Source organism: Choloepus didactylus, chromosome 18, assembly GCF_015220235.1.
Source record: "Choloepus didactylus isolate mChoDid1 chromosome 18, mChoDid1.pri, whole genome shotgun sequence".
Classification (NCBI taxonomy): domain Eukaryota; kingdom Metazoa; phylum Chordata; class Mammalia; order Pilosa; family Megalonychidae; genus Choloepus; species Choloepus didactylus.
In genome coordinates this window covers 67496351-67515532 of record NC_051324.1, presented here as the reverse complement: position 1 = coordinate 67515532, position 19182 = coordinate 67496351, and the positions used below count along the sequence as shown (strand labels likewise).

The following is a 19182-nucleotide window of genomic DNA, read 5'->3' as shown; positions in this document are numbered from 1 at the left end:
CCTGAAGAAGTGTTTAACCTTAGATTTGTATTAAAAGCACAGAGGGAAGAAATGTCCACTACAATGCTGCCCTCGATGAAAATCAATTTGAAGATAATTTTCAGTGATGTCTTTGCAAAGAAGTTGTGTTGCTTCATATGCAAAAATATTGCTGCTAACAGCACATGTGCTTTAAAGGTGTTTTGCTGGTGGGGATGATTTGTAGAAAACCATTCACACTCTTTTATCAACTCTTATTTTTTTTTTAATTGAGGCAGCCTGTTATTACAATGACAGCTGGCTGGGGCTAGAATGCAGTCTGTAATCTGGCACAGAATCCTGTGGGTAAAAAAATTAGCCATTGCAGCATCAGTCTAAGAATAAAATGACTGAATATCCCTACACTTCAAATGAGTTGGTCAAATCGTAATTACTTCCTTCCATCGAAAGCCCTGGAGAATGTCTGCCTTGGAGGTCTAGCCTGAAACATACAGGATGTGCATGTGTGACGTGTGTGTGCATGCGTGCACGTGTGTGCTCGAGAGCACAAACTGGAGTGAAAGTACAAGTGCGGAGGACTTTACGAACCTTAAAAAACTTTCTCTTGAGAAGTGGGATGCTGATAAATGTTAAGAAAACAACTATGCCTTGGTTTTTCTATATGAGAACCATTTGGATTTGTTGTTTAAAAAAAAAATAAAAGTACCCATGAAAAAAATAACAGTTCACTCAGTAATGCACACATTTCCCTACCTGGGGAAGGAAGCCTTACGGAGCTGATACCCCAGAAATCTGCAGGTTCAGGAAGCTTTCCAGGAATGCCCCTACCCCGTGGTTGCACCCGCCGAGTTCCACAGTGGGGACCGTAGAGCTGATCATGGGTCTTCCTCTCTCGAGACTAGCAAGTTTCCTTTAGGGCCTCTGTACCTGCCACTTCGTAACCTATTCTCTGTAAGTACTCGAGATGGCCATGTCTCCTGCTGTGTCGAGGGCTGAGATAGTGTCGTTTGGTAGACAGTAGTAGCCCCTCTGGTGGGGTTCACTCCGGGCCCCCCTTTCTCTCTTCAGTGACTTCTACTACAAAGAGACCTTCTCTATTGCTTAAGCAATTGGGGGGCCCAGCTATTGAGGAATTGGGACGAACAAGGCTGTGGGATGCCATTTCAGGTTTCTTTTAAAGTGGGCCTTCTGTCATGTTCACTAACAAGCTTTTTCTAAAAGGAAAGGGCAGTTTTACCTTTAACCACTACATCCCTTTTCTGCTTCCAGTTCTAGCAGGAACAGGTGCTTCTGGAAATTAGTTACCTCTGCCAATGTGACACCAACATCCAAGCAGACGGGCCTTTTCCGCCCCCGGGTACAAGCCTTTACTAATGCCAGGAAAGAAGGGCGAGGTGAAAGACGAAAGCCTCCCCATTCTCCATTCTCCTACTCCATGTAAATGCTCTCTTCCCATCTGAAGTGGAAGCTCCACATCATCAGCTCCCTCATGCCTAAAACCTTGGCCCAACAGCAGGCAGCTGTTCACTGAGCCCAGTAAACAAGCCAGATTATTTCATTTTAATGATATTTTCCTCACTTTTAATCTTAGTAGGATCAATAATGTTTTATATTCAGCCTAGTTAAGTCTTGGTTAATATTTAGCTCTGTTTGTAAGCAAGGCCCAGATACATAGAGCCTGAGACACCTAAAGGAGAAGACTAGATCATCTGCTTGTATTCAGTCACAGCTAAGTTAGGGAAGGGGTGGAGAGTTGTAGCAAGTGGCAGTGGGGCTGGGAGGTGTGAAAGTTTGTCCTTGAGATATTAGTCTCAGTTCTAATGGTCTGCCCAGTTGGGTAACAGCAGCGACAAAAGCTTTTCAGCTGTAAGTACCTTCTAGATGAACTGCTAGAAAAAAAATTGGAGGCTCTGCCTGAGGGAATTTTTCCAGAAATTCATATTTTATAGAAGCAAAACAACCACTTAGGTAAGGTTTATCTCAAAGGTTTGTTGTGATAGAACATTTGATAAGAAATTTGGTGTTTTGAATCTGGCAAATGTGGATGAGATAAAAAAGTGGGTAAGCCATTACTTAAAAGCTATTTTGATTCTTATGATGAAACAAGTTTGGGAAAAACTAATTGGACCTCCATAACCATATATGGAACCCTTTGATAGACTTTCTTCCCTCCTTTCTTCAACAAGGTCAAAATTCATTTCTGCCTTCCATTGTAATGTTACTGTCTTGATTGAGTAGTCATATTTAGAGCTTAGGAACATGTATCTGGGGAGCTATTTACTTCCTTCCTATTTCAGTGACCAGACTGTACGCTTCTCCGGCACAGCATGCCTTCCCAGGGTGGCTGGGGCTGAAGGCTTCAGCATCCATTCTGTTCCGTCACTGAGAGGGGGTTACATTTGTGTGAGCCACCAGTGAACCTCCAGTTCCCCACCAGCTCTGGCAGCCTCATCCACCAGCTCACATCTTCCTCTCTGCATATCATTTCATTATCCAGTGTCCTTCTCCTTGTGTCTTCTTAAGCTATCCCAAGCTGTGTATGAACCCCACCAAATTTTCAACTTTTTGCTGATATTTCCCATTCTCTGTGTTCCTGAAGCACAGATTCAACGTCGGTCACGATGTCATCTTGTCTCTTCCTATACCTTTTTCTCTAAATCAACCCATATTTAATCAACTTTTAACTATCCATGGTAATGGAAGGTAAGCAGTTGCTTACATAATCCAAATTATCAGATACTCTAAAATCAATGTGTGCATTGCTTTTTATTCCTTCCTGGCATTCAGCCGATTTCTCTTCATAATGAGCTGTGGAGTTGAGGCTAATGTTACATTTTTGCATTAAAACTGGATTAACATTAAAAATTTTATTCCATCTTTTGGATAAAAGAAAACCACCATAGAGCAAGTCATCCCTGAAGTAGATATTTTAAAAGGCAGAGAATCCCTCTCCGTATGTTAGAAATGTGTCTGCTGCTTTTGGAGGGAATTATAGCATCATTCTTAAAGGTTCTGTCCCTTAGCCTTAGAATGCTCATTCTGCCCAATGGGGACCCGCCATGAACCTTTTTTTGTTTTGAGGCTTTAGACGGCTGCTTCTTGCCTGGCCTCCTTGGAGGCAGTTTCTCTGGTCACAGGACCACCAGGACTACAGAATTAGTCTATCTGCCTTGAAATTATTTATACCATTTCTTGTATCCTGGGAATCACTGTCCTAAGTAAGACTTGGCATTTATTCAGACTCTGGAATATCTCATTTTATAGTAATGGTAAAGTTGGGTTTAAAGCATTTCCTTACAAATATTTGTTTATTTTTCTTTAAAAAAAAGGCAAGGGGGGTGGATGGAGTCACTTTCTATGGGTTGTGGCTGCTAGGAGGCCCTGAGCTAAACTTGCAGGTGACCTTTGGTAATGGGATGGGGTTTTGCTGTATGCACTTTTATGTAACAACTTTCCATGTAGCTTCATCTTGTAATTATACCTCTTGTTATTTTTGCATGGATTTATTTCTCTCTCATAAATCTTCTTGAACATATTTTTCTAAGCTACTGTAAATACTTTGGGGAATGAGGTTGCGTGAATTACATGGATAGAATAAAGGCAGCACGTTAACAACAAAAGCCACAGGTGGAGCTCTTAGTCATTCCGTCAAACAGCCCTTGCTTCGGGAGTCAGAAGAGGAAAGCTCATTTTTAAATATGGTAAAATCCATATGTGAGACACCAAGAGTGAGGTCTTCATCTGAAAACGAGAGATGATGGCAACCTTACAGATACCCGAGTCTGTACTTCCTAGTACTCTGGAAACTGACCAGTCAACGAACTGGGCATCATCTCTTCTTTTATCACTTGTAGATGAGCCCATCTACAGTTTCAGAGACAAAAAGTGCCACTGAACGGTGGTTGTCAAGGAAGAGCTGGGACAGCCAGTGGCATGAGGGGTATGGCATTTAATGTGTATCCAGTGGGTGAGGAAGGTGTCACAGTGACAGCCATGTGGTGGGACGTGTGCCAGCACCCCCCCCCCCCCACACACACACTGGATAGTCATTGTCTGATGCGTGCATTTATGTTTTGTGAATAATGCCGTCAGGTCTTTAGTATGCACTGCAAATTTCTTCATGACCAGCTCTATATAAAGCCCTTTTAAAAAAGTCCTGTGAGGGGCTGTTGAATTACATCTCCATTTTCTTTCATTAGGAAGCCACGTCTGGCATTAAATTTTTTTTTCATGGTTTCTCATAAAAGTATAATTTCGCTTCATTCTTACTCATTTCTTTCCACAATGGGGAGAACGGAACTGCTTCCTCACAAGAATCATAGTCCATTTTTATTTGCCTTGCACATTAGTGATTTTTTCCCCTTTGGCTCCCTAAGAAAAATTAATGTGATACGAAAAAATGCAATTTTATGATAAAGCAGGCTTTGTCTTGATAAATAATGATGATCGATGAATACACCATTTAAGTCCTTTTGGTTAAATGAATAATTCTTTGATTATGTCTGAGAAGAGGAAACACATGAATTTATTATGTTCTAGATCTTCAGATAGTTTCTCCTTCTCCCTTGTTACTTGGACTTAACTTGCCTAAAATTAATGAAGCAAATAACCAGAGGCAGAACCAGGTTTTATGAGGCTAGAAGCTTCAACAACTCAGGGGGCCCATTTTTTAAAAAAAGGACACAAAAATATCCTATTTTTACAATTTTTTTTACACAAACATATGACCATGTAAACTTACTGCCAGGGCTCTGCCTGGGCCTTGGAAAGGCTCATGAAAGAGAGAGCCCTTAAGCTTAAACTTTATTGGCTTCACAGTAAGTTCATTTCTGTGGGTACGATATTGTAATAAATGTTTACATATACCATGCACACTTGAACTTGCTACTTGTGTACATGACCACAGGAAATGCGGGTGATGACTGTACAGGGACTAGATAGGAATATACAAGTATAAATGTAAGAACCCAAGATTACATATTGAGTTTTAAGCACACAAAAACACAGATACATTTTTCTATTGTTGTTGAGTAACAACCTTCTAAAAATCATACCCAGGCATGATCTCTTTTCCAGACTTTGAACTATCTGCCTGCATTTAAATGTTCACTTTAAGGGGGAGGTAATCAATTTAATACATTATCATTCACTCAGACAAGCTGAATCAAACACAGTTCTCTGAATTGGACTCATGCTGAGCAATTCCCTATTGTAGAAGCTAGATGTGATGGGTGGGAGGAAGGAAGAGGGTGGGGTTAGGGGGCACATTGCCACTAGGTAAAGCTTGGCATTTTCTTCTTTAAGCATCTCAGATGCTGGTCTGGAGGTCTCCGTTGAGGAGGGTCCTCTGGGTCTCTGTGGTCTCATTCAGCCGGGATTTGTCCTGCTTACTGTCACTCCGTTCCCCGTCATCTGTGCTGCTCATCTTGACCAAGCAGAGGACATTCTGGAAGCTCTTCTTGAAGTTATCAGACAAGAAGGCATAGAGGATGGGGTTGGCACAGCTATTGGCATAGGTGAGGACCACCACAAAGTCAAACATGCCTTTGAGGGCTGGGGTAGGATTGATGGCCACAGAGACAGAAGAGACATTGAATATGTAGAAGGGGAGCCAGCAGAAAATGAAGACAGCCACCACTATGGACACCATCCGGGTGACCTTCTTCTCAGACTTTTTCCTCTTAGAGGAACCCACTCTGATTCCAGAGGACTTCACCTTGATGATAATGAACAGGTAGCAAAGACAAATGATGGTGAGGGGTACCAGGAACCCCAAGATGAAGGCATAGATAATGAACCCTGTGTACCATGCCCCAGATTCATCTGGCCAGTTGATGGTACAGCTGCTTCTCCCCCACTGGTTGCTCCGAAGCCCAGCACATATCATGATGGGCAAGATGACCAGCAGAGAGACTCCCCACACAGCCACATTGATCATCTTGGCTGTCCGGGGTCTCCTCCACTTGGCTGACTTGATGGGGTGGACCACAGCCAGGTATCGGTCTATGCTCATGACTGTCAAGCAGAAGATGCTGGTGAACTGATTGATGCCGTCCACAGTCATGACCACGCGGCAGATGGCCTTGCCAAAGGGCCAGTGGACCAGAGCCACCTGCATGGCCAAGAAGGGTAGACCCAGCATGAAGAGCTCATCTGCGATGGCCAAGTTGAGGATGTAAATGTTGGTGATGGTCTTCATCTTGGCATAGCGTAGGATGACATAAATGACAAGTGTGTTGCCACACAACCCAATGATGCAGACCACAAAATATATGAATGTGAGGACTGCATTGCTGGTCAGGTCATAGTATGGTTCTGTTTGGTTTGAGCTGTTGGCTGCTGCCACTGAACCACTGAGGTCAACGTGAGAGGACAGCCATGTTTGGCTCCCATTGAGTAGCTCGTACGCCATATTCATGCCACTTTAAGGCCTTAGACTAGCTCCAGCCAGCCCAAAGAGCTTATCTTCACTTTAAAGGACCTTTGAGGCACAGGATCCACTGTGACATCTGGAAGGGAAAAAGGAAGATTGGTCCATCAGTCATAGACTACTGAAGTTCTCACCAGTTTTCCACATTTCTGATTTACCCTCTCAGATATACTCTTAAATTTAAAAGTGTTTTCCCTATCAATGTTAGGACTACAAGTCCATCCTCATCACTCATTAGCATGCAGACTTTTGAGTTGTTTTTCCAATAGTGGGGAAAGTTTTGGTTAAGCCATCACAATTTGTCTTGTCATCTTTGGTGACACACATTTGGAGGATGGCTGTGGCTGCAAAAAATGTATTTTCATCTTTAAGAAGTTGACTAGTCCAAACTGTGAAAAGGCAGACCTTGAGAAGCTCAGCCCCTGGCTTCAAAGGGCTCTGACACTACCATTATTGGCTTTTTCCTCATGAGGAAATCTGTGTTGACTTGCTGGCTGCTTAGGACTCTTTCCATTCTGAGACTCTAGAGTGGAAAAAACCTGGACTTTTGAGGTAGAATAAATCCAGATTCCACCGCTGAACCTAAGTGATCTTGTCCAGGAAACATAACTGCTCTGACTTTTGCTGAAATGGGTGTGTCCTGAAGGTTAAATGATGGAATGTATGTGAAAACGCCTATCTTTGTGCTGGGCTCATGACTGGTATCTGATTAGTGTCCTTTTCCCGTCTTATTTTTCCTTCTACCATCTCATTATCCCCAGTTTATTGAACTTTTCCTATGTGATGAATCAATTTATAGTCTTAAATATTAAAAATAAAAGTCTAGCTTGCTTTCATCTCTAAAATACATGATTTAGTTTATTTTTTGTTTCTTCAATTTTTTGTCTCTTCTGTTTTTATTTCTCTAAGCCTCATCTCTGACCTCCCCATGCTGGGGAGAGACCATTTCTAGACTGCCTCAGTGGGATCTGCTCCAGAGTGCTTGTCTTCTAACATCCCAGAGGATTCTCCTGTGATTCCCTGATTAAGGACAAAAATAGAGGCCAGGCTTGAGGGAAGCAGGCTCTGTCATAGAAGTGACCAGGAGCTTTCAAACACTGATGTAGTTCATTCACACTCACTATCCCCTTGATCTTCCCAACCATCCCATGAGGTAGGGATAATTATTCCCCTTTTACAAGTGGGGAAACTGAGGCTTAGAAAGTTTAAGTAACTTGCTCTGAAACATTCATACACTGTGGGAAAATAGCCTGAGCTGGGAGTGCGTCCTTGACGTGCTCAGGGGTGCAGAACATCAAGTCTTGCCCGGTCGGAACACTGTCCAGGGCAGCACCCGCGTTGTTGATACAAGAAGCATGCAAGTCTTGGATGTTCTGTCCTTGACTTCCCTGTTTTGCTAACTTAGCCCTATCTTGCTTTCTCTAGCCTGTTAGTAACTACCCTATTTTCTGTGAGAAAGTGAAGCTAATAAATATGCTGTGGAGCAAGCAGAGGTGCTCTTTGCCTACAAGGCTCTGAGTCCCCTGCTCTCAGAACTTTACATTTTGTGTCCGTGTTTCATTCCTTTGCCGCCCTGTCAGCAATAATACACAACTGATGAGTGGAGACTTGAACACAGGACACATGAACCCAAGTCTTGTGTACTTTGCACAGCATCATATTGGTTTTGCTTAATGGACTGGAAAACTAGCCACTGGTAATCGGGCTTTGATTTGTGTTACTTTCATGCTGAGAAAATAACAGTAACATTGTTGACTTGACCTAAGATGTGAAACAATAGCTCATTTCACAATTAAATCATTTATCTACAACCATTCAAAACCACACTGAGGGGCTTCTTTCTAATGGGCCCAGGGAGACAGCAATGAAACAAGGCTGGTGCCCTCTAAGAGGTTACAGTTTAGTAGGAGAGACAGGTAAGGAAGTCAACTCATAATATGGGGTGTGAAGTGAATAGAGATACTAGCAGAGGACTTGCAAATGCCTTCTTCTCCTGGGGAATCAGAGGAGGCTTTATAAGAGGAATTTTTGAGCTGGGTCTTGAGTATATCAAGAGTGAACAAGGAGGGTGAGGGTGGTGGGGTGGGGGTGCATTCCAGGAAGAGGGAAGATGGTAAAGCATACAGTATAAAAGCATGTAGTGGGAACCATCCACCTAGCTGACACTTTTCACCTGAACAGGTTACATTTTCCTGTGCCTGAGTGATAGGGAGCTAATGCATAATGGGTATAAGTTTTCTGTTTGGGGTGATAGGAAAGTTTTGGTAATGGATGATGGTGATGGTAGCACAACATTGTGGATGTGATTAATGTCACTGAATTGTATGCTTGGGAACGGACAAGATGTTGGGTTGTATACGTTACCACAATGAGAGAGAGAGAGAGAGAGAGAGAGAGAGAGAGAGAGAGAGAGAGAGAGGGAGAGAGGGAGGGAGAGGGAGAGAGAGACACTAAAGAGACAAAGATTAATTGCAATACATGATCCTGGACTGGATCTAATAATGGAGGAGAAAATACTTTTGAGAAAATACTCAAAAGGACTTTGTTGTGACAATTGAAAAGATTGGAAGATAGACTGTATGTCATATCAAATTCCTTGGGCTTGATAACTGTACTTCATGTTGTTACATAAGTACATGTCCTTGTTCTTAGGAAATATTCATGGAAGTATTAAGTGCTAATGGAGGATGCATGAAACCAACTCAAATGTCTAGAAAATGATACATCTAGAGAGAGAGAGAATGATATAACAAATGTGGCAATATGTTAAAAGTTGGTAAATCTGAGTATCTGGATGGGGATATATTAAAGTCCTCCATTTTCTTTTTTGTATTATTTTTGTAACCTTCCTGTGAGTTTGAAATTATTTCAAAATAAAATTTTTTTAAGTACTATTGGGGGAACCTAGGGACCTGGGATTTCTGGTCTGCATTGGGTTAAAAAGCTGAAACTGGCAGCTACTAAAAACAGAAGCTGTAAAGAAACAATTTTTAGTATCCCTGGATTAACTTGGATTGTTTCCACTATCATTTCTAACCTTCCTGACAGTTATATTAACTCTGCAGACCCGGAATCCCATTTAAGCTGCCTGCTTTGGGGTTTGCTTCAGTCACCGGCATTTCCAGTCTGTGTAAGGTGAACGGTCACACCCCACTGTCTGAGTACAGCTGCTGGGCTGCAGGGGCTCTGCCTGTGGTTTTTGGAATAGGGACAGTGATGGTGTCACGCTTGTGAGAGAGGGTCGAGCGCTGCTTTCCGGCCTCAACTGCACTGTCTGCCCCAGTTTCACTCACTAGGAGGGAATTCCCTGGGGGTCATTTTCTTCTAAGATCAGCTGAGAAGCAGCCCATCTCCACTTTGGAGAGAGGCAGCAATAGATGGGTCTAGAGCTGTGGTGGAGGTGGAGGGGCAGGCCTGGGAGCCAGCTGGGTGTGGGAAGCCTCCTCCAAGGAAGAAAAGAGCTTAAATCACAGTGGGTTTTATTTCTGTAACAAAGACATCAATTTCCTAAGATCACTGAGTGACTTCTGCTTCATTTGTGTCCAACAGAGAGTGGAGTCCGGTGCTAGGCAATCAATACTTGTTGAATGGTGTTCAATTAAATGCACAAGTTAAGTTTGGTTTTCTGCTTGCTTTATTTTTCCAGCCTAAGAATATTAGATGCTGGAAATGGCTGGTTGTTGGTTTCCTCTGAAACCGAGGGGCTGTGGTTATAGTTTAAGAAATGAGCGGGGATGGGGAACGGTGGTCCTAAATCCTTCCCAGCCTCAGTTCCTCCCTTCTCCCCAGCGTTTCCCCCCACACCCCCGCCCCATTCAGCTCCCATCCCCGCTTCCTGGGGACCTGCTAGACCCCACTCTGTCTCCTGATGGCTGGAGCGGGAGCCCCACCGCGGCACTGCAGCGTGGGGGGAAAAGCCCCGGCGGTGCTGGCGGAAAGGGGGTGGGAATGAGTCTCCAGACAGCTGAGCCGGTGACCGGGTTGGCACAGAAAATCCTCGCCTTGCCATCCAACTCGCTGACCCGCAACCCCAAGGGCTTCCGAGAGGATTTCCCTCCTTTTCCAGGAGGACCGGGGGTGGGGGAGACAGTGAAGACTGTCGCACCCGCATGCCCAGTCTCTAAACGCAGAGGGGGGCTGAGGCGCCAGGGATGGCCTGGGAGCTGGCGGTAGCCGCTGGGGAACTTGGCTGGCGGCGCCCCGCCAAGCAGAGATAAGGTCTTTCCAAACCCAGCCAGCCCCTGAGATTGTTTGGGAACCATTTCCCTGGCCCGGAAAGGAAGAACAGGGAAGAAGTCCCCTTTTCATCCGCCCGGCGTCCGCAGCCTGCCCCTTACAGGATGGGATCTCGGAGGTGCGCGCCCGCAGGCGCCCGGGGCCGGCTCCTGCCACGTCCCGCTCGCCCGCCTCACTCTCCTTGCGTTCAAGCTCCGCTTTGCAGGCGGCTGGGGGAGTTGTCCTCGATGTGGCTACCATCTGGACACCCGACTAAGGGACGGGGACGGGACCAGGACTGTTGTCAACGCACACGGGCGTACGGCCGTGCGGACGCGTTGGTTCCAGCACCCAGGACCACAGTCCCCACTCAAGCCGGTTATCCGCTGTCGTTCGTTCTCACCAAAATCACCCCCAAAAGACCAAGGGCGGAGAACCACGCACATTCGCTCCCGGACCCACACTCACGTCTGTGACACACTCAGGCACACCGATGGTCATACCTCGATGCAGTGCAGATGCACACAGGTGCCCAAGTGCGCTTCTCGCTCCCTCCATCCAATCCATCTCTCTCGCACGCGCACACACACGGACACACACTCGCGCGCGCACACGCACACACCCCTCACCTTTGCTTTTCCGCTGCAATCCGCTAGCCCGGCTCCCTGGCACCTAGTGGCTGCGCTCCACCCAGCCGGGCGCCGGAGCGCGCCGCAGCTTGGCGGGTGCTCCGCGCTCGGCGTCCGGGGCTCCTGGCTCTGCGGGCCCCGGGCGCCGGCCGCTGCTTGCCCAGCCCGCAGACCCCCGGCGCCGAACCGCGCACTGCGCTCCGGACGCAGGTGGCCGCACCGCTCAGACTGGCCCAGCCTGGCCGGGGCCCCTCGGCACACTTCCCCACGTCCCACCCCCCACCGCCACTCGGGTGACGTCACGACGGCTTGGCTCCGCCCGCGCGGTCCGGTAGGAGGCGAGGGGTGAGTCGGGTGGAGAATCCAGCCCGCGGCTGCAGGCATTGCTCGGGGGCACCCGGGGGGAGGGGGAGCTCGTGCGGGGGCGTGAAGGGGTAAGCGTCTTCAGCCTCCCAGGACTCGTTGCAAGGATACGCGCTGCTTTCCCTCCGATTTCACAGAATCGGTTCTGTTTCACCCAGCAGATTCCAGGCCGCTGGAGAGGGGCGGCAGGGGTGACTCTCAAGCCTCGCTCTGGGACCTGTGTGATTTAGCCAAGCAAGTTTGCAAAGCTGCGTCTAACGCGGGCCGGGGGCGCAGGGTAAAGGTCTGGGTGAGGGTAACAGAAAAAGGTTCAAGGGGAAGGACTTCCCTAAGCGGTGGCCAGAATGCCCGCGCAGTGTGTGAGCTAGCACTTTGGTCCCCAGATTCCGTTCAAGGCGCTGTCAGGGGCTCAGCAGAGGCCAACTCATCCCAGCTCTTGCAGCTTTCCACACCTGGAGGCCGTGTGCTTTAACCATGTCAGTCAGTATCTGCCGGCTCCACCGGGCACACACCCTCCTCCAACATACCCTAAGGAGCAAAGGGGAACAAGCAAGAAGTGGGAGTTCTGTCGCATCAAGTTGCAGCTATTTATATTTTGAACTGTGATGATTCAGCCTCTGTTCTGATAGTTTAAGTCATAATCAATCCTGCAGCCTCCCCTCCTTCAACCTCCTCCAGCAACACACACCCACATACACACACACACACTCACCATCCTCAGTACATTTTCAGAGGATGGCAAAACAGAAGGCAAACCTGAACCACAATTTTCTCTGTGGGCTTAGCCGCCTTGGTCTGTCCATCCAACTGTCTGATTTCCTTTTCAGCTGTGACAAATGTAAGTCCTGAAGCTGATAAGCAGGTGGGGTGAGCCCTTGATATGGGTGAATGACAAGGGGAAGGAACCACCCGGTAAAGTGACAGCTCACTGCTAGTTTCTATCTGGGCCAAACTGCATCTTGGGGTACTGTTCTAGTTTGCTAATGCATTACCTTGGACACTCTATGGCCTTAAGAGTGTAACTGTGTAACTAAGCCATCAGCTTCTGGTTTCTTTGAACCCAAGAGTTCAGTTCTCAGTTTCTCTCTCTCCACTTGGATTTTACTATAAGCTGCAAGGAGAAGCCAGGGTACATCCTCCACACAGTCTGGAGATCTCCTCAGCTAAGTATTCCAGGTTGTCGCTTTCAAATTCTTCCTTCCATCTGACACCAGGACTCAATTTTGCCAAATTCTCTGCCACTTTAAAACAAGGATCGCCTCTCTTCCAGTTCACAACAACACATTCATCATTTCTGTTCAAGGCCTCGTTAGAAGTATCTTTAGAGTCCATATTTCCACAAACAGTCTCTTCAAAGCAGTTTAGGCCTTTTCTATCAAGCTCCTCACAATTCTTCCAGAATCTTCTTCTTATCCATTTAAAAAGCCATCCCAACATGTTTGGTATTTGCAAACACAGCAGCAAAAGCACCCCACTTGTCTGGTATCAAAATTGGTTCTAGTTTGCTAATTGCTGCCAGAATGCAAAACACCAGAAATGGATCGGCTGTTATAAAGGGGGTTTATTTGGTTACACAGTTACACTCTTAAGGCCATAGAATGTCCAAGGTAATGCATCAACAATTGAGTACCTTCACTGGAGGATGGCCAGTGGTGTCTGGAAAACTTCTGTTAGCTGGGAAGGCATGTGGCTGGCCTCTGCTCCAAAGTTCTGGGTTCAAATGGCTTTCTCTCAGGATGTTACTCTCTAGGCTGCAGTTCCAAAAAAAATGTCACTCTTAGTTGCTTTTGGGTCATTTTTCCTGTCTTAGCTTCTCCGGAGCAAAAGTCTGCTTTCAATGACCATCTTCAAACTGTCTCTCATCTGCAGTTCCTCTCTCAGCTCCTCAGCATTCTTCAAAGTGTCCCTCTTGGCTGTAGCACCTCTTCAAAATGTTGCTCTCAGCTGCACTGAGTTCCTTCTGTTTGCCAGCTCATTTATATGGCTCCATTGATCAAGGCCCATCCTGAATGGGTGGGGCCATGCCTCCATGGAAATACCTCATCAGAGTTATCACCTACAGTTGAGTGGGGCACATCTCCATGGAAACACTCAAAGAATTACAATCTAATTAACACTGATAGGTCTGCCCACACAAGATTACATCAAAGAATGTGGCTTTTTCTGGGGGACATAATACATTCAAACCGGCACAGGTACCTAAGAGTGGAATTCGGGGGTTTCCATTGCATTCACACTTTCTGAGATGTTGGTCGTGATGAAATGTGAATGCCAACATCCTGGAACTCAGAGTTAGAAGGATATTGACCTGGTGATGGCTTTAAGTCCCCATGAGTCTGGGAGGCAGCTTCTCTTCAGACCAATGTGTGCAGGGTGGAGAGGCTGGGCGGGCTGGCTCACTAGAAGAGGAGTGTCCCTACTCACCATCGGCTTGAGGCGGGGAAAGGGGGGAGGACAAGAGTCGGCCCTATGGGGCCAAGTGGGATTGAGCTGAGGAGAATTCTGCACACTCTGGTGACACAGTGGCACCTGTTGCCACCCTCTAGTTTAAAACCAATGATCTGGACCAGGAAAGGTTTCCAGGAAAGAAGAGGAAAAGGAAGATTCAGGAAGTCCCAGTCTGCCCTCAAATTCCCTTCCCTGGGACCATGTTATCTTTTAAAGGTACTTGAACTGGCGATGCAAACTTGTTTTATCTTTTTTTTTTTTTTTTAAACAAGCGCAGTGTTATCACCCATGCAAGAAATGAACCACCGGCACTCAACTGCCCCCAGTGGTTCATTTCTTACATGGTGCATGCTTTTTTGGGTTTGCTTTTTATTTTTATTTTTTTAGTTTTAGTCGAGGAGTAAACCCGGAGAGTGCTCCTGGAGGGTCAGCTGAATAGCCATCTCCCTCCAAGCAATGTGGGTGATTAATTGGTGTCTCCCTGTGTGCTCTTAATCTTCAGGGATGAACAACGTGAAATCTCCCCCACCCACGTTGCACTTTCCTTATGCAGTTTCCTCTACCTGATAAGTCAGGTGGGGCAGGCCCAGCCTGGAAAAAGTCGCATCCCACCCCACCAGGCACATCTGTCTCTTCTGTAGGGCTGGGTGAGTGGGAGCTGGACATTGACCTTGACAGCAGAAAATGTGTTATTGAGAACAAAGGTTGATTTTGTGCAGATGATGTATGCCACCCCTCCCCCACTTCGAATGCCTCGAAAGAGCCCTTTGACTTTGCTGCCACCTGTACTCAGCAGCCGTCCTCAAGTTCCTGTTCCCTACTGAACTCCAGTGGCTGTTCTTTTGACAGTTCCCCTCCATCTGCTGAAAGGCTGCACTGTTAGTCCGGGCTGCCTCTCTTTCCTCTGCAGTTCTGTTAGTAACGAACAAAAACTTGAGCCCGAAAAATAAAGCATTTGGGGTGGAGATAACCTCAGCACTCACTTGTTTGATATCTTTAAAGCAATTAAATAATACCCTTCCCTCTTTCAGCACTTACCAGAGAGACAGTAGACAGCAGGAAATTAAGAACAGGAGCAGGACAAAGAGCCAGGTAGGTGTTTGGCCTCTAACATAGGGGGAGGCTGCCCAGATTCACTCTTGTGGTGAGAAGTTCACGGCCTGGGAGCAAGGACCCAGGAGAACTTGAGCTCTCAAGTAGGGCACTACGCCTCTAAGCAGCTCAGTAAATTTATAGGGGGAAATGATTACTCTGCAGTCAATTTAGTGGAAGTAAATATTGCAGTTAAGCTCAGAGGAGAGCAGGAGAGGCCTGAGAGGAGGGTTGGGTTGGACCCAGTAGGGGTGGCAGATGGCAATCTAGGCATCCAAGGTGGATTTTATTGTCTCCACGGGAATGCCAAGGTCAAGGCTGCCCATGTCTGCTGACAGGGAAAGGCTGGCAGTCCTGTGGTGGAGAACATACAGATGCACAAAGGAAAGGGACGTACTTGGCACGAAGCTCCTATTACCCACACTTCCTGGGGCACTCTCATTTCCAGCTCTGCTGTCCATTACCCCCCACAGACCATCTGCATTTTATGAAGATTGAGATGCCAGCTTCCACCCTCTATCTCCTAGACTACAACTTGTACCCGCTGGCACGAAAATCTTCCCTGACACCATGGGTCCTGATTTTTAGTTTAGAAAATATGGAATATGGTCACCATAACTCTTTTAAAAAAATATATGGCCATTTGGCATGGTGTGTTTGATGGTCTCTTCAAGACAGAAGGGGTTTAGGTGGGGGCTTTTCTTCCCTTCGCTCCACCTAGCCCTTGTGGGCAATGAGCATGGCTTCATGCATCGCCATTTTTCTCCATTAACATCCTTGCTAGGGAATATGTAGGGAATACGTTGGCCAAGTGGGTGAGCAGGCATTGGAATCTCTTTGGAAACCAATCCAAATAGGTCTAAAATCAGGTTAGAAGATACTATGATCTAGGTATGACTCTTTCCTCTTTCCTTCCTGTTTGGGATTGAATGGCATGTTCAGGTCCCAACGCCTGGTCCTGTGAGTGTGAATGCGTTTGTATATAGGACCTTTGAAGATGTTTTTAGTTGACAAGTGCCCACACTGAATGAGGGTGGGCCTCCATCCAATATGTCTAAAGTCCTCATAAGCAAAGGAAATTGGACACAGAAAGAGAAACCACAGGGAGCAGCCAGAAGCTGGAAGTCAGTAGAACCTGGAAGAGAAAGGAGAACATGCTGCCATGTGCATTGTCCTGTGACAGAAAAGCCAAGGAACCCCAAGATTGCTGGCCAGATGATACTTACCGCTGCAGGAAGCCAGCCTTGTAGCCTCTGAAACCATAAGCCAATAAATTCCCATTATTTAAGCCAACCCGTTGCATGGTATTTGTTTTAGCAACTAGAAAACTAATACACTCTCCATTTGGGCAGAAATGCATCAGCGTAGCATCCTGGAGCCAAAAGGGACCTTAGAAATTCTCGGGTTTATAGTCCTCACCCCACCATTGTACAGACAAAGATGCCATGCTCAGAGAGGTCGGGTGGCTTGCCCAAGGTCACCCAGGTAGAGAGGGGCAACACCAAGAGTCAAATCAGCTCTTTTCAAGTGCAGAGTCGTGCTCCTTTCGTAGCGACACCACCTCACATTGCATGTCAAAGCTGGAGGAGGAGAGTTCCCAGCTCTCCCCACCATCTGTCCCAGCGCTTCCCTTCCACCAGCACATTCCTCCTGATAATGAAATCCCTGCTGCCCTCACCCTGGCCTAAGTTCTCCTTTTCAGTATCTTGGTGGCAGAGTTGGAAAACATGTGGCCAGCCCTTTCGTGGCTTTTTCCAGAGAGTGTTTCCTAGAACACCGATTCTGCAAGATGTTCTATAGGAAAAGAACAAAACAAATCTGGGAAATGCTGCCCACCAGCTTCCTCTCTTGTAGATTCACAACACGTATTAATAACTATCGGTAACATTTATTAAGTGTATTATGTGCATGGGGGCGTTAAGTGTTTCACGCATCCATTATCTCATTTAATCCTCTCAACCTTGAGGTGCATGCTATTATTGTTATTAATATTGTTATTTTGAGAAGGCGTGCAGGGGAGAAACCCATTTATCTTTAACCCAGTGTTTCCCCAATTTATTTGTCCGGAAACCTTCCCTATGAGTAATTTTTAAAGCTTATTGAGTGCACTATTCTAGATACTTGGTAGTAACTCATTTAATCCTCACTGTAACCCTGTGAAGCAGGTTACCATGATTTTACTATCCCCATTTGTGAATGATGCAACTTAGGCACAGAGAGGTTAAGTACTTTGTCCAAGGTCACACAGCTACTATGTGATAGAACTAGGATTTGAACCCCTGTCGTCCACTTTCTTACCCACTCTACCCCGCCCAGGTATGAATGCCTGAATCACAGCTATGCAGACCAAGGAGAAGGGGGCTCCTTCCTTCCTCTAATCTCTCAAGGAGGCTGATGAGCTGGAGGTGGGACTATTCCTTCCACTGATGAATAGCCGTAATTGTTTTAAGCTCTGCTTCCTGCAGTTTATTCTTCCAACCACAGGCTGCCACTTTTGATGAATTCTGGATTGTTTCCAAGTTCTCTGAGGCCCTGACAACCTTCCACTCCTCCTAGGACCCCCTCCCTTCTCCCTTCCAGACAGCCAGGTAACCAAAAGTGCACGATGCTTTCCTGCTTTATGAGAAAGGGGCGCTGCCTCCAGGGTGGGGTTTACGGATTCACAGAAGCAGAACAACCCTCAGAGAGCACGTGGTGCAGGGCTGCACACTAGAATCACCTGGGGAGTTTTCAAAACTAAGGATGCTCTGACTCCTTCCTTAGTGATTGGGATTTACTGGACCTGGGATGGAGCCCAGATAATTTTTTTAAGAACTCCCCAGGAGATTTTAATGTGAGTAAGCATAGAGAGCCACCGAGAGTTGAACTCCCTCATTTTAGAGATGGAGGAGTAATGAATCAGGGAGGCAAAGAGACCTTCCTGAGTCATACGGCACACACCCCCGTCTCTCTCTAGTCTAGTTCTGCCGTGGACTCGCCCTGTTTTTCATGAACCTGGGATCCTGCTATGAGGGCAGAGAGAGCGCCGAGCTGAGATTGTGCAGGTGTGGAGCCTGGGAGCTCCCGATTTCCTGATAGATGGAACCATGGTTTTCATTCTCATAAGGAAAAGCCCTGCTGAGTAGCAAAACAGTCCTCTTCTCAGGGTGAGATGGGGGTGGGTTGGGGGTGGGGACACCACCTCAGAGCCCTCTTGCAAGTACCAATTGCAGATGCACTGCCTGTTGTAGGAACTGGTGTTTCGCAGCTTGTGAGAGGGGCAGCACTTTCACAAAAGGCCAGAACCAGTGAATGGTTCTCAGTGGCTTTTCTTGTATTCAGAGAAAAGAAGATCAGAGCTAGGTTTCCTTCTGGCCAAAGTTACAGAATTGGCACACTGGACTGACTCTCCCATCTCCTTCTGGCATGTTCCCTCCGGGGGGTCTGTGCTCCCGCACTTGCATTGTCAGCAGCCTGGGAGCTCAGTAAGGGGTCCCACCAGGTCCTTTCCCTGCGGATACTTCTTTCTTGTTCTGGACATTCTCCTTGTCCTTTCCTTCCTATGCTGGTGGCCAAAAGAATAGCCCATCCTTAATGGGCCATTTTACATTTTAACCAGAGCTTTGGTGAGACACAAATCCACAGGAGAGGGTCTCCAAGTGGGACACAGCCCCCATGTTGGTAGAGGAGGGATCTTCTCACCCAGAGGTGTCTTTTCCCTCAGGCTCAGGAATTTCTGCTGCTGAAGGGCCTCCATTCTCCAAGAAGCAAAATCTGGAATTTCATCCATTAACTGCAAATTTGAGAGGTTTAAATCCCTTGTTTCCCAAGGGACTGCAGTTCCTAGGCTTGCCCCAAGGTGGGGTGAGTGCACAGAACTCCCCGCCAAATCTAGCCTGTGAGCTGGGGACCAGTCTCTCAGGATGCAGCCCGGCAGTGCACCCCAAGGCCTCTGTTCCTATCCCCCTTCCCTTCCCATCCTCCCACCAATCCGAGAAGGAAAGTAGCCCTGGTAGAATCAGAATGATTCCAGGGTTACAACCTGGA

At 46.8% G+C, this 19182-nt stretch overlaps 2 protein-coding genes across 11 annotated transcripts in view; one reads left to right on the top strand and one right to left on the bottom strand.

The window, feature by feature from the left end:
* SLC39A11 (solute carrier family 39 member 11) overlaps positions 1-19182 on the top strand; it is a 519734-nt gene that overhangs the window by 12885 nt on the left and 487667 nt on the right. Inside the window, exon 1 of one of the 9 annotated variants that reach the window (XM_037808764.1) lies at positions 11317-11598. The exons of 7 other annotated variants lie outside the window; for them this stretch is intronic. The gene's annotated coding sequence lies outside the window, so the exon portion shown is untranslated. Of the gene's footprint in view, positions 1-11316; positions 11599-19182 lie in introns of those variants that run through there. One more of the 9 variants, XM_037808756.1, reaches the window with a different exon arrangement.
* On the bottom strand, positions 3714-11352 carry SSTR2 (somatostatin receptor 2). 2 transcript variants are annotated; one of them, XM_037808751.1, is made up of 2 exons: positions 11254-11352; positions 3714-6488 (listed from the first exon to the last, which is right to left on the bottom strand). In XM_037808751.1, the coding sequence occupies exon 2, from the start codon at positions 6395-6397 to the stop codon at positions 5288-5290; it is 1110 nt and encodes a 369-aa protein (XP_037664679.1). In that variant the 5' UTR covers positions 6398-6488; positions 11254-11352; the 3' UTR covers positions 3714-5287. The 2 variants fall into 2 exon arrangements, with proteins under 2 accessions (XP_037664679.1, XP_037664680.1); XM_037808752.1 differs by lacking the exon at positions 11254-11352 and adding an exon at positions 11128-11177.

Coding starts and splice junctions, on each gene's coding strand:
- SSTR2 (XM_037808751.1), bottom strand. CDS start 6,397: ATGAATATGGCGTACGAGCTACTCAATGGGAGCCAAACATGGCTGTCC.